The following is a 19,803-nucleotide window of genomic DNA, read 5'->3' as shown; positions in this document are numbered from 1 at the left end:
TGAGAGATCACAGAATCACAGAATATGCTGAGCTGGAAAGGACCCACAAGGATCATCAAGCCCAACCCTTAGCCCTGAACTGGACCATCCCCAAGAGTCACACCATGTGCCTGAGAGTATCATCCCAATGCTACCTGAACTCTAGCAGATGCTGCTGGACCTCTCCCCACTCTCTGGCAACAGCAGAAGCCACTCTCCAAACATTATAAGCCCAGGTCTTATTCCCTCCAGTGCTAAGCAAGAGAGTGCAGATGGCAGAGCCCACCCCAGGGCAGGGGCCTCCAGCACCAGCTCTCCAGACAGCCCAGTGCCCAGGGACTGCACAGCAGCTCTTGCCTGCACGTGGCCAAATTAGTTCAGCTCCAAGGGGAATCACAGCAGTCAAACCAGCTAATTACAGAACCACCACTGCCTGCACCATCCAGGCACATTTCCCCCCTAGTTTGTAAAGCAAGCATGAATTCAGCTCCAAAGCAGGAACCAAACTGCTCTCTCCTCCTTTTGGACAGGGTGGGTGGTACTGCTAGAACTGTGCTCTGCAGCCCGGTCCCAGAACATGTCCAAAGCCCTGGGATGTTGTTCCTAGCCAAGGCAAAAGCCTGGCAGAGCAGAAAGTGGTTCTCTGCTCCCATTCATCCATTCACATGTCCCTGCACAGGAGCAGGATGGGACTGAGCACCAATGAAAGGATTGGGATTGCTTAAATCAGCACTGCAACTTCATATTGGTGGACTTAATATTGCTCCTCAAGAGCCCAGTCCAACCTTGCAAACCTGCCTGTCCACACCAGGAGAATGTGGCAATTAATCTCTACAGAATCTGAGATCTTTAGCTCAGCAATGGTCCTCAGAGGGTGCAGTGAGCACTGTTATTAAACAGGCACTGCCAACCCATTTTTATATCAGCTCTGAAGACACATCATTTCTCTTCTTTTGATATGAATTAAAATCACATTTGGGGAGGCATAAACCCCAAGCTGTTTCCTACACCCACACGGTTCCTCGCCATTGCATATGTGCAGAGGTTTATTACTCCAGGGTTCCTTGTTAGGAATGAGGTATATTTTCTGAAAAAAATATGAAGAAAGAATGTGGATTTTGCGATGAAGTAGGGGGGCTTAAAAATATAACTGCTCTGCCAATTTTATCCTCTGAAGGATGGAGATACAGCTCTTCCCTCTGCAGAGCAATCACTCTCATGCTGCCTGGCACACATTCAAGCCTGAAGTTTCAGACTGGTGCCCACTTCATCCCTCTGCCTCCATAAAACTGGTAGGAGTAATACAGACAAGATGTGCCTGTACTTGCTTTCCTGTTACCCTATTACAACAGTAGAGAGCGATTTCATGGCCAGAGCACTTGGCTGAGTTCAGAAGAGATGTTTTCTCTTCCATTAAATGTTGTAAAATGAATTGTACACCTTTCCTCCACTGTCTGCTGCTCCTGCTTCTCACTGTGCCCCTGCAGCATAAGAACTTGAGATTCAAGTCTTGTTTCCTCAGTGCAGTACAAATCCATTCTGACTTTGACAATGATGGATTACTACAGGGTGGTGAGACACTGGCACAGGATGCTGTGGATGCCCCATCCCTGGAAATGTCCAAGGCCAGACTGGAAAGGGCTTGGAGCAACCTGGTCTAGTGGAAGGTGTCCCTGCCTATAGCAGGGGGGTGGAACAAAATTATCTTTAAGGTCCCTTCCAACCCAAACCATTCGCTGATTACAACACAGTCACTGCAGCAACTGGAATAAAGAGCAGAAGTGTCTGCATGGTCAGCTGATGAATGGTAACTCCTCAAGCAGCTTTAGCCCAGGTGCTTGTACCTGCTGCTCATGGTTTTGTAAAAAGGGTCTTACACTCGTGTATCATCCCAGTGTGTTGGACAGGGGAGTCCCTCCAGAGCAGGGGTCATTACTCATTTTAGTGACTCCTTTCCAAAGAGAAGGAACTCCACGTGCCAACTTCATCTGCCTCAACTTTGCTAATAAAAAGAAACACACTTACGTTGCCTTCATGTTGTTTTTGGGTTCCAGTGGGATCTCTAAGACTTTGGTGTTGCCGATGATTTTCTCGTAGCTGGTGGTGGTGACGGTTTTTCCCGTGATGCGATGGACTTGGTAGAAGGCGTGAGGTTTGAGGATCCGCTCGTCTGCTGTGCCAATGAAGATCTGCAGACCCAAGGGTTTGTTCTCCATGTACCCGTGAAGCTGGTGAGACACCAAAAAAATTATTATCACACACAGGGCTTGCAATGCCTTCAAGTCAGGCAACCAAATAGATCTATAGACACACACACAGACATATATATATATATACACAGATAGATATAAACACACACACACACACACACACACACACATATATCTGGCATTGATCCACTCCTCTTTGAAACTCATCCTTCCCCCAGTCAGGTTCACCTTCAGCTATTCATCTTGCACTGCATTAAAATACCACCTGTACAGGTAAAAGTGGCATTTTTGGTCTGAGACTGAACAGCACAAGGAGGTCTTAGTCTGCCCTGGAGACTGGGGTTTCTAGGCCTCAAGGACACAAACAGACTCTTCTGTACTAAATAATGTTTTTTTAAACAGCATTTGCTGCAAGAAAGCCAGAATGCCTCCATAGGCCAGGAGACAAGGAAATTTCTCCTTCTTTATTAACGTTCAAAATTACAAATCAAACCATTCTAAATTTCTCACATAACCAAAAATGAAAACCAGACATTTATCTACCGCATAGCCAGTGATGTAGCTGAAAGGGAACTTTATGGTCTGAGACATGCTAAATTTGTTTTCAATTATTCTGTCCACATACAAAACCTTGATGAAGCCATACAAAGCAAATAGTACTGGAAGATCAGAGAAAAGGAAGATTAAGCTAATGGTATTCATGGCCAAACCAGGGGTTTTTTCCTTTTTTTCTTTTCACCAGTCAGCAGGAGGTATCTTTGCAAAGAAGGATTAATTCCCCCCTGGAAGGGGACCACATGCAGCATCAATGCAATCCTGGCAACCTTCCTCCAGTATGGCAAATGTAAAGCGACACTCACTCTTCTGAGCTATCATAACTCATCTAGCACATATTTTTGAGGCGCACAAAGACGGGGTCTCTGCCCCAGAGACCCTACAACCCAAGGGCCCCAAACGTGCAGCCTCCACTTGCATGAATAGCCCCATTGAAGTCAACAAGCCTTAAGCAGGGGTTGTGCAAGACGGAATTACAGAACCCAGCCCAGGCACAGCTCAGACACCTCCGATAACTCACTCGCACAAGCGCTTTGGGAGATGGTGAGGAGGGAAAATCGGGTACAAGGCTTTGTGCAAACATGTCAGTTGGCTCTGGGAGCGAGGGGGAGGAGGAGCAGAGCTGGACTCCAACAACAGGGGTTGGTACTGGAGAAGCAGCGTTGCCAAGAATGTGATAAATACCACGGCAGCCATGGGGAGATTTAGAAATGTATAGAGTGTATAGGAGATTAAAGGCAACAGAGGCCAAAATGACAGATCTCCTGGGAACAGGCATTAATGTAGGAATCACCCCCTGTTGATCCATGGAGGGCCATAGCCCAGGTCTGCTGGGAGCTGTACGGAAACTCACCCCGAGCACGGTACTTTCAAAATCCAAGATTTCCTGGCCTTCAATGAAAAGCCATTGTATCACCAAAAGCCATCATGTCTTTAAAGGGGAGGGGGGTGGGGGGAAGAGCAGTTTTTAAGTACTGAGCATGTTTATTGTCATGCCTGACAGAGTAATTCTTTGTGGATCCAGCTACGTTTACGAGAGGATTCTTTGGACAGGAAGGGTTATTACAGTGACAGCAAAGCAGCTTTTGCTCGACCCTCTGTCCTGGCAGAACAAAATCCCAGAGTTATAGGTGGGAGACTGAAACGGAGGAAAACAGATAATAAATTACAAAAGAAAATCTGCCCCCAGTGAGCACAGTCAGTAGCAGCTGTAACAGAACTGGCTACATATACAGTTTTTAATACTGGCCACCTTTAAAAGTAATTTTAAGTGGTGTTTGTTCATCTAGAGAATCATTTCCCAAGGCAAAACTGTTCATGGTCATCCAATAACATGCATGGCTGTGGGTGTGTGTTGTATAAATGTACACAACTTAAAGAAGAGAGAAGCTGATTGCCTGCTCATATGGCAATGTTTGTATTATCTCCTGGCCAGGGGGTATAAAACACCCAGTAAAAGGCCTCCTGGTCCTCCACAGGACCAGATTTTAAATCAACTGTTTGATCAGTGGAAGAAAGTAACATATTTTTTTGGTAATTTATGACATTATGGCAATGTTTTTGGATGACATCATTGTAAAATCCAAATAGCATTATAAAATGCAAGGACACAGAAAAATATATGTAAAAGTCAAGTATCCCCATTTGAAAGGGTGTGTCCTAATCTTGAGCTAATTGATTATGTTTTCAAGGCTATAGATGATCATTTACCATAAGCATTTCTATCTACCTTCCACTTGCTAAGAACACATCAGGATGAGTCAGGAACAAAAAATGAAGATGGACAGCCCACAGAAACACTCCAGAGTTTTACACTCAGCTCTGCCTCCAATTTACCACCACATAGCTTCGATCATGTCATAAAACCTCTCTTTTTACCTATACCAGGGGAACAGTGATGTTAACCCTGCTCTGCAGGGACAGAGTTAGTATTTTGTGCTGCATTTTTATAAAGGAAAATGCACAGTGAGCTAGAATGAAAGAACACATTAAAGCTATGCTTCAGATATATGTTTCTCCTCAAAACTGAACTACAAAAAACTGCTACTGTCAATAAACACTCATCTCCACTATTCCAGGCAGCTGCTTTAGTATTTAACCATAGTGCTGATCTTTTCTTTGGCGAAGCAAAGAAGGAATAAATTTGACCCTTAAACAAACTTTGAGAAGTGAAGATTTAAAACGTTTTTTAAATAATAACTCTGAAATTCATTTTTTCCTTCCGTAGCAACAACCAAGCTGCTCTAAAGTCTCAGTTTTTCAGTGCTGCTCCTCTGCCCATCTCACGCGGAGGGAGCCAACGGCTCCTCAAAGCCACGGGAGCCGCAGCAGGACCAGAGCACCAGCCCCACACCAAGGTGTGCCTCCACTCTTTCTCACTCTTCTTTCCATGAAGAAAACGAAATCATCTGGATTTCAGTTTCAAGAGAGCGAGAATCGAGAAAGATTTATGAATACAGAACTCGGGGAGGGAATATTTTTGTGTATTATAAGGTGACCTACTCACAATAAAACTCCCCCAAACTGTATACAGATCAAGCTGGAAAAAAACCAACTCCTTTGAGTCACATTTGCCACAAGGGAAAAGAGAAGCCAGACATGATGTGTACCTTTCCATACTCTATTTTGGGATTTTAAGATCCTATTTCTTTCAGTTGAAAGATTTTTCTTAAACTTTGCTTTTGCCTAACTCTTATAATATTAACATAGCCAGACATGGGCTGGTCTGTGACCTGAGGAAATGCAAAGCACTTTGGCAGATAAACAAATAACATCATTCAGAAAACAAGGAGACTTTTCTTGTTTGGTTTGCAGCTATGATTGGGTTTCTAAACAAGATGGAAATGTGCAGCACGATTAAAATCATCTTCTCACCTCTGCATAAATAAAATTCATTCATTCTGCTCTCAATGCATGGATCAATACCAGTCAAATTTGGGAGAGGGGGGATTTAAGCCTCATTTTCAAAAAGGCAAATGTGTGGTTCTGCATGCAAAAAATTGAGCAGATGTGCCTTTAGCTGCTGTTTATCAGCTGCCCAGTTACCCACCTGAACACAACCCTTGTGACAGGACCAGCAACTGCAGCCATCGAGACCACACATCAGGCACATGAAACACATTTTTTCTCCTGCACTATTTCAAAACTCAGGTCTTCTCACAAAATGAGACCCCTAGCTCCAAATACAGAGCACTTAAAACTGGAGTTTAAAATTCACACCTAAATCAATCCCTACCCCAGGGCTCAGAGAAACCAAACCCTGCAGCTGGCATTGCCTTTGGCTGGGGGGATTTAAAACACAGGGGCACCTTTGCTGTGCTGCATGAAGAGCAAGTCTCTTGGCACAGGTGAAGCCTGTAACACTGCTTATTTATGCTGTCTGGTAGCCAAGGGATAAATTGACAGCTGAGTTGGAAAGCAAGGCAAATTCCTTAAAGATTCTGTAGGTGGTGACCTATAGATACAACATATGAATATACAGGGGGAATTTAGTGCAACCATCGAAATTTAAATCTTTCAATCTTGAATATGTTTTCTTGAGTTTAAATATTAATGTATTTTATCTTGAATTACATTATTAGCAAGAGAAAGGAGGATTCACAAGAAATAGGTAAGACAACTTTTTTAATAGGGAAGCCAGGGCAGAGAGGGGCAGTGATTTCCCAGGTCCTGCAAGGGACAGGCAGACAAAGCACAGTGAGAAACCCGAGGTCCCCATCCCCTGTGCCCTGCCTTGCTGCAGGGAATGCCTTTCTCATTCTGCAAATGGCACAAACAGGCAGTAGCACCACTCACCAGCTGCAACACCTCAGTTCCCACTTCTACTGCAGGCTTCTGCCTTTGCCTTTTAATTGATGGGTTGCAGAGCCAAATTTTCTGGGGGATTTCTAGTTTAGGTGTTGCACATTGAAAGTCTCCGTGCAAACAGTGATGGGCTTTGCAAGACAAAAGCAGGAGCACCTGCAAATCTCACCGGCATCTTTGAAGAGCCCCAGTAAGAGCCTGCGTGATACAGACGCCAATTGCCTTAAAGAGTACAAGGGAGTAATTTGTTTCCCATTCATCTGAACAGAGCTTTGCCTGTCAGGAATTTAGGTCTTTCTCCCGTGGGAGGTATAAAGCTGCATCTTTAAAGCCGATTGCACGCATCTTCCTGTCTAGACAACGCAAGCTATCGCCAGAAGGAGAATATAAATTCGGGGAATTAATTCACTAGTCTTGGTGATTTTATTTGCTTGAAAGTAATCAGCTCTTTTGCGTCTTTCAGCCCACTGTAACATGAGGCTTGGTCCATTAACCGCTGTGTATTACTTGCCCTCTCCCTGTGGAAGTCACTCGGGCTTCCCCCAGCGGGGTGTGCATGTGTGTGGTCAGCCCCGAGCACAGCGCGGCTGATTCAGACACACCATCCCCGGCCGGGAGTGAAAAGTGGGAGAACAGGGCCCAGCAAGCAACATTTAATTAGAAGCAAATACGAAGCCGCGTGAGAAATCGCTTCCTCCTACAGTTTCCCTCTTCCTGCTGTACACAAGGAGATAAGAGAGCCCTGAAGGGCCGGCCGGGAGCCACACGCGGCTGCCCCAGGCAGGAGCCACCGCTTCCCACCGCCCACCTTCCTCTGCAGACAGCGAGAGCCTGCACAGTTAAACCTGGCTCTCAAAAACTATTCCCCTGCTCAGCCTCTTCATCAGCCCCGGGGCTGGTTTCCATGCCAGTGAGCGTTTTCAAACCCTCTGCTGCAGACGAGAGGAAGATGTATGTCCTCGTTGGAACAGCCCCAGCTTGGCACAGCACTTCTGTCGTGCCTGCCCAGCTCCCTTCCTGGTGCAACCAACTTCATGTCTTGGACTGGATCATTAATCCTCATCATTAATACCCTTTGCGGGAATTTCAAGGATTTTTGAGGAGGTCCTTACTCAACAATACTGTTCCCAAGATGGAAAATGTCCCTGTATTGTCTCAGGGATAGTGGCATATCAATAACTGTCAGTAATTCAGACAAAGTCATCCAGCCACTGTATCATGTAGCGGCTTCTCTGTCCGCTTCACTTAGAGCTGACATTGAGCAACAAAGCTGAATCTTGTCACATGTTTTTGTTCAATTTAATGTACTTGGGACACAGCAAAAGAACGCAAACCAGAAGGAAATCTCTGCCTTGGTTCCTTTTGCTCCTTACCAAAGCATCTAAAAAGGCCTCCGAAGATAATCCTTTGGAACATCTGATTCTGCTAAATTATGAGTTTTTATGATACTCAATTTTAAGTGTTTCTTATTTTGGTGACAACTTTGTCAAAATTCCAAGGACTGAATCTCATTTGCTCTGCTGCTCCTTACAGCAAATGACAACCAGACTCCCAGTGTCTTACTGGAATTTCTGCTTTCAGATGGGGTTAAAATACAGGTCTGGGATAGAGACAGCAGCTCTTGGGAGAAAGCAATCAGGGGGGTTTGCTTCTGACTGACCTTATACTGCAATGTAAGCAAGTTGTTCCCTCTCTATGCTTCAGCTTCCCTACTCCTATGAAGAGCTGATCCTGTTTTCAAGATGCTTTGACTACCTCAGCTGAAAGTTTAAAAGAAGAGGCACTGACTACTGCACATGTACAGGTATAAGGAGTTGGAGATCACATTATAGCCGGGTGAAAATATGAACTTTTTCCTACTAAGAAACCCAACAGTGTAATGGAAGCACTTCCATACACTCGTGACAAAATATTTAAACTTCCCCAGCACGACAGAACTCGCTGTGCCACGAGTAAATCAGAGGGTGCAAATTTGATGATTTTGACAGAATTGCACTGGGGGAGTTTCTCAGCATGGGGCTCTGCCACCAGTTAGCAAAGCTGGACCCTTGCCAGCTACTGGAGGTGCTGTGGGAACCAGCCTCAGCCCAGATGGAAGCAGAGCAGGGGGTGGCAAAGCAGAGCTGCTTTTTATCACCTCACCTTCCTCTGCCACAGTCAGCTCATCCTTCCCAGCGTGGCAGCCCCAGGATCATTCCACCAGGCAACCCAGATGTGGCACAAAGCTTGAGAGCAACCATGGTGACAAGGGGCAAGATGGGACAGCACCAAGAGCATCTTGGACATACTCATTTCATTGACTTGACTGCACTGAACCAAGTACCCTTCTGCCAGGGCTCAGTGCTGAGCCTCCTGTGAAGTAGGTTTGGGTTCCAGGAACCATACCATGGCCTTTGCTCAGGCACTGGCTATTGGACTGAATGTCAGCCAGATTTTGGAAAGGATCTTGGCAAAAAAGCATTTTTGGGAAAAACAAAAAAGGAGAAAAAAAAATAAAGAAGAAGAAATAGCAACCCCAGGAACCTCTTCCCTCCCCAATTTCTTTCTCATGCTGAAACCCACAAGACAAGACTTGATTAGAGAAAGAATAACTCAGGTCTGCTGGAAGCATTGGGGTTTCAACAATTGTTTCAGAATGAAATAGAGGCTCCAGAAAATTTTCATAGAGCAGGCAGGAGGAGTCCAGTGCCCCCTGAGCAGCCCTAGCCTGGTGAGCACGATTCTCCCTCTGGACATGAGGAGACCCAGATGTGAGCCCTGGCTTGGCATGAGGCACTTCCAGTTCAACAGACATTGGCCTTGAGAGAGGAAGGGAGGAAACTGGAGGCTTAGCTGGACCATGAAGCCCATGAACTGAGAGCTCAGATGTGAGTTTACAGGACACTGTCCACGCTGTGTGAACTTCTCCTGTGGATACTCGAGCACGTCCTGAACGGGATGAGTTATGTTGGTGTTACTGCTGCACTGGAAGTGTCCACATTCATGGCAAACAGCCAGAAATTCCAGCTTTCATTTATAGCACACTGACTCCCCCACGGAACAGTTCTGCAGTGAAAACCTACATGAAAGAGTAGCCTAAATCATGCATCTGCTTAGTCCAGGCATATTTCCAATCCACACAATCTGATCTGCATAGCACAGGCATCACCCTCAAACCAGTTAGCACGTCCTCCTTCCCCTCACCTCTGCCAAAACTCTTTCCCATCAAGAGCAATGTACTCTGAATTGGGCTCAAAAGTTTCAGGGAGAGCTTTTCATTCACTTCTAACTCAAAGCAGGCTGGCACATGGGAAAATCCCACTGCTCTTGAGGTACGGGGTTCACTGACCCTCTGCCCTGCACCTCTGCACCCCAACTGCACCCTGCCTGTCCTCTCAGGGACTGAGAGAGCTGCACACACTCAGCCACATCTGGGTGACAGTGTCCCTTTCACACAGGGGGGTGCACATCCACTTTAAAGACTTTAAGCAACAGAGCATGCAACTTATCCCCAATTAAATTCTCCCAGAAGCTAATTATCCTCACTGTTATCCAGCACTTCCCTTCTTGCACTAGTCAGAGAAGCACAGAGGTCAGCTCTGCCTCTAATCTTGCCCTGTTTTCCAGTCCAGTCTTGCATCTAAACAAAAGCAAATTTGTCTCTTCTGTGTGTCCCTACACTACTTTTGATTTATTCAGCAATTTCATTTCCTCAGTGGCTTCCCTGAGCTTTCAGATAGACACATCTCAAGGTACAGCCACATTAACAGTACAGTACTGACCTGCCATTACATCTGATGGGGTATTAGTTTTGAAGAGAATTTCCCAGATGCAGCTAAAATCCTCATTTTCATCACTGCACATTAATCCCTGCAGTAGCACATGTAACAACAGTAAATATATCCACAGCCCACGAGCTCAAAGCTACAACGATCACAGTTGTGCAAACGAGCCCCGTGGTCCTGCAGGTGAATCAGGTGTGAAACGTGCACCAGTTTGTCACACGCTGCTCCTGGGCTGGGGACAGAAACCCCTGAAAGAGCCACAACCTGCCAAGCTCCCACTCAGTAAAAAAGGGAAGTGAAGGCCACGAGAATGGCACAGAGATGTTGCAGAGCAGGAGCTGGCTCTGCCACACGAGTCCAGCACAGCCGGGACTTCGCTTTTGCTGAATGGGGCTGGTGGGAAGGTGGGAGGAGAAGGACAGACTCAACTCCCTTGACGTGCCCTCAGCAGTAAATCTCCATGGAAGGGCTGGCTGGGGTTCCAGCAGGAGCGTGTCCCCAGCCCAGCCCTACTCATGAGAGTGTGAATCACAGCATCAAGCTGTGATTTGGTTTTGAGTTTCCATCAAAGGTTTCACTAATAGGTGAATGAATTAGCTGAATGCTGGAAGTCACATACAGTTAAAAGTCAGAGCCCCATGGGAAGCCCAGGCTAAGAAACAATGTCTCCTTTGACTGAGAAACCACAAGAAAACACATACAGCAAAATTCAAATATAAAAGCAAAGTGGAACATACGTTTGTTATTGTAAAGCAGCTCCTGTGAGCACCACTAACAACTCTGCCATTCCAGCTTCTTTTTAATAAGAAGAAAAAAAAAAAAGAGGCAGTGAAAGTCACTGCAATTTCAAAAGTTAAAACCCAGGGGAAAGTTGGGTCTCTGTACAGCTTTCCTGCTTTGAAGATGAGAACTGAGGAGGAGACCAGAACACACAGGCACAGGATGCGTTAGGGTTACACTGTGCCCACCGTTGTCCTCCACTTGGGAACTGGGGTTTTGTAGCCCTGGTCTACATTTGGATGCTGTACCAAGCTAAAAAAGTTGGGTAATGTATTGAATTTTTACCATTACAGGCTAGGTTTGTGTTTGGACTGCTACCTCTATCCCAATCACTTCCATAAGCTCTTCACACAGGAACAGTCACTGCCTTTGCTACTGGATGGTCTCTTCTGGAGCCTTGACTGGAGCTATTGGGTACAAATAAGCAGCTGTCCTTCAACTTAGGTGAAAAAGAGCAGGAAACCAAACAAGCCTACCCCTCTCTGTGGTCCTAGTGACCAGGGGGACCTGCCAGATGGCAGGTGCATGGAAACTTCAGCTTTGTCCTTGTTATGCAGGATTTCCTTGGTGTTCTCAGCAACTTAACCTCTAAGGGATACTCACACCCAACTTACATCCCTAAAACAGAAGCCTGAGTTTCTCTGTAATTAACAGCAAGCTGTAGGTTCTTCCCAAGAGTGACTCAAAACCACCTAAAACCGGGAGCCTACGCTTCCCCATGTGACTCCAGATGGTGCCTGACATTAGATGATGTCATGAATGGCTCCTCTCTTCCTCCTCCTGGCAGACAAAGTAAATGCCCTATTGCTTGTGGTGCATCTGGCCAGAGGTTTTATTAACCAGACTCTCCTTCTGCCATGCTTGGAGAGTACAACTGGTGCAGAGCTTTGTGCACAAACTCTCGGGGCTTGACACGTGAAGAAGAGGAAGCAGCATCAGAAAGATAAACCACAAGATAAGGCCTGGAGGATATGAGATCTGCTGGTCTGTAGCTTCAGAGCACCCAAAAGAAGAAACTTGCATGCAAAATGCAGTTTCCAAAAAAAAAAATATTGCAGGCCAACATCTCTTCCTCTGGAAGGTTCAGCTGGTAATTACTCATGTGGAGGGTTAATTTAATGGGAAATTCTTTTAAAAATTTTAAAAAATACATTGTATTTTGGAAAAGGTAATCGAATAGTGGAAGTCCAATTTAGTTGCCTTGCAACCAGTTGCCTTTAAGTCATGCAAACTTCCCTCAACACAGCACCCACCTTTTAAAAATCTCCCCTATTTCATTTTCTCTGTTTGCATCCGACAAGATGCAAAAGTTAAAATTCACTCAGGGGAAAGAAGGAGAAAGAAAAAAAAAAGAAACTTCGAAGCCAAATAACTTCTGACATGAAAGCTTTGGATTTTACCAGCCTCCCCCAGTTTCAAATGTCATAAAACATACAGGTGCAACTATCTCATTGCTCAGCATCCATATGAACCTTGTTATGTTCAAGTGAACACAAATCCAACAAATACTTCCAGCTTTATAATAAACCTTCAGAAAGAAACTGTCCATATTTTCCCCAGATGCAGGAACAGCTGTGCAGAGGCACATCTGCTTGGGAAACTCATGAGGACATTTGAATTTATAGTTTTAGATCCTGAAGCTTGAAGGCAAATTATGATAAAACTAGGAATATTGGATCCTGCCCCCAACAGAAAATATAAATCCCTCTTTGATTGATATTGATTACAGGAAGGAAACAAATTATTAATATTTCCCCATGTCAAGAGAAACTCCTTCATTGCAATAAATATCCAGTCGATAGGACTACCTTGGGAAGGTAAATGATACTGTATTTGTAAGCAAACTGAGAAAGGAGCAAGTGCTGATTGGCAAGATCATTCCTACATCCAGGTAGCTTCAAACACACCACAGAGGGCTACGAGCTTGTCAGGCTCAAACTAAAAAGCCTGCATATATTGAGGTATGAAAAATGTGATTGCTATTTATTATTATCCTGCACCCTTTACTCAAATATCCACTCCATTCATGCAAGTCCAGCTCAACCAAAGTAAACTAAATTCATTGATTTAACAATTTATGGCTTGATTTTAAAAGGGGCTGAGCCTGCAGGGGAATACTGAACATATGTTTGGAGTTAAGCACAAATCAACCCAGTGAAATTAGTGGTATTGATCACGTGATTAAAATTAAGCATAAATGTCAATATTTCCCTGGTTCATGCAAGTCCTGAGTGTGTCAGGAACATCTGCAGGGTGCCCCCCAGCTTTGCTCAGTGAAAGCTGTAGCTGTGGCCAACGTGTCCAGGTCAACACATCATCCCCAGCACTATCCCACCACCAGCCTGGCTTTGGCTTTCCTGCCCAGAGACATGGACTGAAACAAGGGGGACATGAGGGAAACAACTGATGTGGCCCCCGACGGCTGCGGCTCCAAACCCCTCATTCAGCACCGGCAGGAGGACGTGGGGCTGCAGATCTGACACCATCTGCCACTGGTTTCAAATCTGAGTCTGGGAGGTCACTGAGCTACGACAAGTTGGAAAATCAGGCTTGATGTTTGTACATATTGAACCTCATGGAAAATTTACACAGGAGAGTCTGTTGTCAAGGTAAAAGGGGCTCAGCTGGAATTCAGGATAACCAGGCGTCTTATGAGAGCTGGATCACAGGAGGCTTAACAGCTGAGAAAAGGTGACAAATACGTTGCCCAAGTTCCTGAGCGTTCACAAGCTAATCCAAACCAACCTTCCAAACATCCTGGACTTCACCACAGTTCGGCTTCAGACCCTTTGAACACATCCACAACCACACCCAGGTTCACAGGGTCCTCCCCTTTCAGGGCCGGCCCCCAGCAAGCCCTTCAGAAATGGAACTCACTCCCACTTTTCCTCCAGGGAGATGTTGCCCAGTCCCTTACCTGGACCACGGGGTGGCCCCCGGTGGGAGCCTTGACGGCGCCGCGGCTGCCCTCGGTCTCGTAGTGAGCGCGGTGGTGGGGCTTGGGCTGCACCTCGATCCGCAGCTCGTAGGAGCCAGACTGGCTGGACAGGGGCCACTCCAGGGGCGGCAGCGACTGAACAGGCAAACTGGGCAGAGAGAGGACACCCCAGTGAAACTCCTGAGCCCTTCATTTCTCAAAGCCCTGAGCCCACCCCCCTCCCAGAGCCCCACCACCGCTGCTCCTGCTGAACCATTTAGGAGTCTATTAATTCCAACATTATTCTGTCCTGCTCACATTTGATTACAAACTCTGCTGAAATTCAGGGTGGGGACAGTAATTTCTGAGCACTCATCTCCATGCAGAAGAGAATATTTCTATTTCTTATACAGAAATACCTGCAGCAGTTATATTTTTTAAAAGATGCCCCTTTTTTATCTAGCTTTTGCTGCGTGTCTTAAACTTTGATCACAGAATACATATTGTGAAATATTAACTCCATTTACCGTTACCTACCAGTTATGCAAATTAATAACCTTTATGATTTCCATAAATATTAAAATGCACGTGAATAAAACGCTAAATATTCTTACCTGACACTAGTTTTCCTGTTACAAAAATACACAGGGGTTTATAACATGAAATGAATACACTGAAATGTACAACTAGAGCTTGCGCTGGATTTCAAATCACTCTTATTTTGGGAGCACAAGCTGCTGCCAGAAACCAGCCTAGCGAGCCAAGGGAAGTCACAGCCTGTGTTCTTTCACTCAGAATTTGTGTTTACCAGGTCGGGAGCAACCTGGACTAATGTCATTGAGGGGACAGCCTCGGTGCTGAGCAGGATGGCAGGGCTGGCAGGGTGGCAGTGGGGACTGGGAGCTGAGTCACACACTTGGCACCCTCGGTCCTGGCAGATTTGCATCACTCGGGGTCCAGCCCTGCCACCGGTGCCAGACAATGGATGGAGCTGATGAGGGGAGTGCCAATGGCTGAGATTTGGGTTAAGGGACAATTAACAAATTAACCACCAACAATAAAGCACTCGGAGTTGATTGAACACTCAGTCTGACTTGAAGCAGTGTCCTCTATTTTGAATCAGGAATTATTTGAAGCATTTTCATCCTTGATGGAAATTTGTAAGTGACTGAGTTTACAAAAGCAATCCCATTGTTTTTGTTAAAGCAGCAGGATGGCACCAGCATGTTCAGCCTTTGTCAAGGGCTGTCTGCAGTCTGCTATTGAGACAAATAATTTGGCAATTTGAATTTGCAGTGTACTGTGCTATCAGTGAACCGCTTTGGTGATGTTTCTTCCAAATCCAGATTTATTCATCTCTCAGAATCATAATGGACTGGGCCCCCATTAACCAGTGCTGTCCCCGAGCACTTAGCTCTGATCTGCAGCAGGATCTGCCCAAGAAAACACTCCCTAGGGATCATCATGCATCAGAGGACACCACACATGAGAAAACACATCCCCACAGGAAGGATGCACCTACCTGCAGATAGGGATTGCAGGCACCAGTTGCTTTGTCCAGGATGGAGGTACCAACAGAATTGATTCTGGGGCTGAGTTTCTCCTGTCCTCCTGCTCACAAGGCCCGTGGAAGTCAACAGTCTGAAAGACGTGACATGAAATGCTGTTTTTGTGGGAAGACATTGATGAAGGATCAGGGCTGGTTTTCCAGATTTTCGTGGGAACACCACAGGAAGGATCCGCGGGAAGGCTGCTCATAGCATCCATGGAAAGAGGAGCGCTGGCCAGTTGCGTGTAAGTAACTGAAGAGTTGTCTTCTCTCAAGGGGATGCGAGGAGAGGGTTGTGGAGAGGGGGTCCGTGACTGCCGTGGAGAAGTGGAAGGCAGCTGAGTGCTGTAGAGCTCAGTGCAAGAGTACCTCCGTTTTGCACCTGGCGATGAAGACCTTGAGTTGGGACGGGGTGATGGTGAATGTCGTCCCAAGCAGGTTTCCTCCGTGATGCTTGTTCGTGGTGACATTATTGGAGAGGTTCTAGGAGAATAATGAGTATGGATGTTTTGAAACTGTGGACAAAGGTCATCACTAGGACCATTATTTGGTGAAACACATGGTGACGTGCAAGGAGATACATTTGTCTCTGAAATGAAACTTGCAGAGGAGCCGCTACTAGCTGGGCTCAGACACAGTGGTTCTCTGTAGCCCTCAAAGCCAGGGACGGGCAGGGTAACCCTTGGGCTAGTGGTGGCTGAGTTTGACTGATGTTCTACCAAAAGAACATCTGTGTCTCTGCTGCGGAAGGGACCCCCTGAGTGAATCAGTTCATGATATGGAGTAATTTCAATCCTAGGGCTCGGAGCAGAGGCCCCTGCAGCGTTGGCAGGGTGTGTAGGTGTTGTCCCTATGCTACTATCTGGCTGTCCATATCTGCCCATGGGATCTGCAGAAAGGCTAGGAAAAGGCAGGGGGCATGGCTTGAGGCCACAGTCCAAGACATCATGAGCGTATGTAACTCCAGAGGGTGGGCTGTTGGTTTTATGTGGAGTCGGTTCTTCTGGAAAAAGAAGGGTCTCTTTAAGGCTATAAATATTATTACAGAAGCTGAGCAATCATGGATTAAAAAAAAAATGCATATTTATAAACTGATTGTGATCTGGTATTAGCTTAATATTTGTTTAACTCTTTTTAACTGCAGTTAATGCTTGTGAAAAGTACTGGATTAGCAGCCAGGGAAGTTCAAGTGCTCAGAGCAGGTGCAGCATGGACAGAAGCACTGCAAACACCTCCACACTGCCTGAGCCTGACCTAGAGGGATCACCTGGAAGGGTCAGCAGCGTGTCAGCCTCTCTGCCCATGTCAGTGCTGGCCCTCCTGCTCTTTCTGCCAAATACACCCCTTGGCAAACTGGGGTGCTGTGACTTTGGTCAAATTTTGTTAACTAGGAGCTGGACTGAGACCATCACATCACAAAATCACTTCCAAACAAGTCTCTGTAAAACCAAAAGGTTGAGGAACAGCTTTTGGTGAAGGGAGAAAAACCTTTCTTACACAGCCAAGCCCTTCAAGAAACCAACCAAAGCTGAGCTCAAACTATTAAATTAAAAAGCCAGTTCTGTGTGATGATTTGTTTGGCTCCATATAATGTCAGTAAGTTTTGGTGACAGGTTTCACATAAGAATGCACCAGATGATCAGAAAACACATTCACAAGTATTTGTTAGAAAAGAGAGAGAGAAAGGATCCAGCCCCATGGTTACAGGCAATCACGTTCCAATTCCAGCCCAGCTGGCCAGAGAGGAATTATAAAACACAAAGTAACAGAGAAAGTGCTCAGTGCAACCCTCTCTCCTGGTGCAAAAAATCCTCAGTTTTCAGATTCTCAGCTTGCAAACTATACCCAAGTTGCAGAGCACAGGAATGCTTCCAGGCAACACAGAATTCCCACCAGCATCACTGAGCCTGGTTCTGATCTGATCCCAGAACCCCATCAGGTGTTTAATGCCAGTGGCATCCAAGAGAATGGAGTCATGCCAGGTATCCCCAGGACAGACCATGTGCATCAGCTCCTGGAGCTTCCCCAGCCTGGGAGCTGAATAATATTCGTCATCATACAAAAGCATGCAAAGTACTATCAGGATTTTAATATGTTTTTAAAGCTCTCAACGTATCCAGCAGGAAATAGCTGAAACAGCTCCACAGTTTGAGATGATTGGCACAGGTCAATATGTGCCACAGGCGAAGAGGCTTTCATTTAAATATTTAAATAACTGTTCCAGCATTTTCTCTAACTCCTACATGACACGAGAAAATAATGTCAGACATAATGCCAGGTAGGAGCTGATCATGCTTTCTGCAATGGCTGCAAAATTTTGTAGTGAAACTTTTACAGGCAGAGAGATTTTTACTTAATTTCAGGGGGTTTCTGTTTGTTTTCAGGAACTGCTGAGCCTTCGTGTTTAGCGGGAAACCCCAAGAGCCAAGCAAACAAACCAACACACAGAATGCCTGTGACAGGAGGGGAGATGCTCAGGAGAGTCCAGCCTGCAGATTTCTTAAGGTTCCCTCTGGCTTTTAATCCCAGCACGCAGCTGTTTTGGGGATGGGAAAACAGCAACCGAATTCTGAGCCGAACATATTTTTAGCATCGTTGATTTCAGAGCTTTGGCACTCACAGGAATAGTGTGTCATCCTCATCACTCAGATCTGACACATCAAGCCCAGATATTGATGCTGAGATTCACTTTTAATAGAACTCGTCACGCCTTCAGCATCAGCAGAGTAACACACCCCCCACAGACACACAAAACATCACTCCCACTGCTCTAGGCACAACCCCCCCAATTCCAGCTGATGCAAGGGAGCAAAACCAGCACCAAACACAGTGAGGCTTGGTGCCAGGGCTTGGGGCAGGATGTGTGCAGTGACCAGCAATTGCAGAAAAACTCTCCAGGCTGAACAGCTTCATGCCAAGGAGCAGGCAACCCTTTCAGTTCCCCATTCAACACACCCACAGCTAAAGCTGCCCCCACCGAACACTTAAACTGTGCCAGACACACAGACAGCAGGTAAAGAACTAAAACTCCTCAGAACATCATCAGCAAAGCCAGTGTAGGTAGATTCATGTCGAAGGATATGGGAAAAGCCAACATGTGCATGTGTAATTTTTAAAGTCTTCTGAATAACAAACAAACATCACCACCCACAGTGTCTGCCCACTAAAAACTGGGCTTTAGATAACCTACATTTTCTTTGCTTATCCCTGTAATATTGTGTTTAAAAGAGCACTTTCACCCTTGGCATTCACCTTCCCAGAGGATCCACGTTCCAGTTATTAATAACAACGTTTACACACAACAGCAAGCCACAGCTTGCCCTTGCCTTCACGGGAAGAGCTCCACAGAGCTCCTCGGTCCTGCAACTGGGACAGCTCACCCAGGCCACAGCCCCTGGCCGAGCAGACACCCACAGCTTCTGGACAGCAACAATATTTACTTTCCCCCCCACGTGGCAAATTAATCAATAAAGCGGGACCGTGGGCAAAGCTGCAGACAAAACCTCAGGGAACAGCTCCAGGCAGCGGTGCCCGGGGGCTGCGGCTCAGGCAGGGGAGAGGCTGCCGGCCCTGACTCATCGGCACGGCTTCGTCAGGAGCCAGGCCTGGGGGGTTTGGGGAGGTCTCCTGAGCGAGTCCCGGCCCTGCAGAACTCCAGAGGTACAATGAAATCACTGTCCCGGCTGCTGCTGCCCACGCCGGTGATGTCACGGTCTGTCACCATGGAGACGCTGGTGATGCTGCAGCTCTGACCTCACCGGGGAGGGGAGAGGGGCACAGGGGTGAAACGGCAACTGCTGCTCTCAGAAATAAACGGCTCTTCCACAGAAATCGGGAGAAATTCTGCTTTTTGCTTCAGTAGGAGGGGACTGGCTGCTCTGCTCCCGGCCAAGTTGGCTAAGGCAGGCTGGAGTTAGGAATCTGCTCCAGGAGAGGACAGACCAGAGCCAACACCCCAGGCTCCCCAGGCAAGGAGCACCACCAGGAGTTTGCTTTTGTAAACAGGGTCAAGCTCCTGTGTTTGAGAGGGGGCAGACGGGGAAGATGCTCCCCAGAGGTGCAGGTTTTGCGCCCAAGGCTGTGACGCCTTCAATATCCATTCCTGCGTATTGCATCCCAAAACACAGACTGAAATACTCCAGCAAAGGACTGTCCTCTTCACTGCCTTTCTGATGGACATCTCAGCAAACACCACAGCAGCCTCAGCACAGCTCCTCTGCATGGGCAGTTACAGCACTTCCCCAT

The 19,803-nt window shown here is 46.4% G+C and overlaps 1 protein-coding gene across 1 annotated transcript in view; it reads right to left on the bottom strand.

Moving 5' to 3' along the window:
• The window catches only part of NFATC2 (nuclear factor of activated T cells 2), an 84,609-nt gene that overhangs the window by 52,611 nt on the left and 12,195 nt on the right, over positions 1–19,803 (bottom strand). The window contains exons 2-4 of the mRNA XM_027697431.1: positions 15,532–16,041; positions 14,010–14,178; positions 2,005–2,207 (exon numbers count right to left, since the gene is read on the bottom strand). Coding sequence (XP_027553232.1) covers positions 2,005–2,207; positions 14,010–14,178; positions 15,532–16,028 — 869 coding nt within the window. The 5' untranslated portion in view covers positions 16,029–16,041. The remainder of the gene's footprint in view (positions 1–2,004; positions 2,208–14,009; positions 14,179–15,531; positions 16,042–19,803) is intronic.

The sequence above is a fragment of the Neopelma chrysocephalum genome, unplaced genomic scaffold (assembly GCF_003984885.1).
Source record: "Neopelma chrysocephalum unplaced genomic scaffold, ASM398488v2 Primary Assembly neopelma1_119, whole genome shotgun sequence".
Taxonomy (NCBI): Eukaryota; Metazoa; Chordata; class Aves; order Passeriformes; family Pipridae; genus Neopelma; species Neopelma chrysocephalum.
The sequence above is the reverse complement of the archived record's forward strand: the minus strand, read 5'-3'. Positions and strand labels throughout refer to the sequence as shown.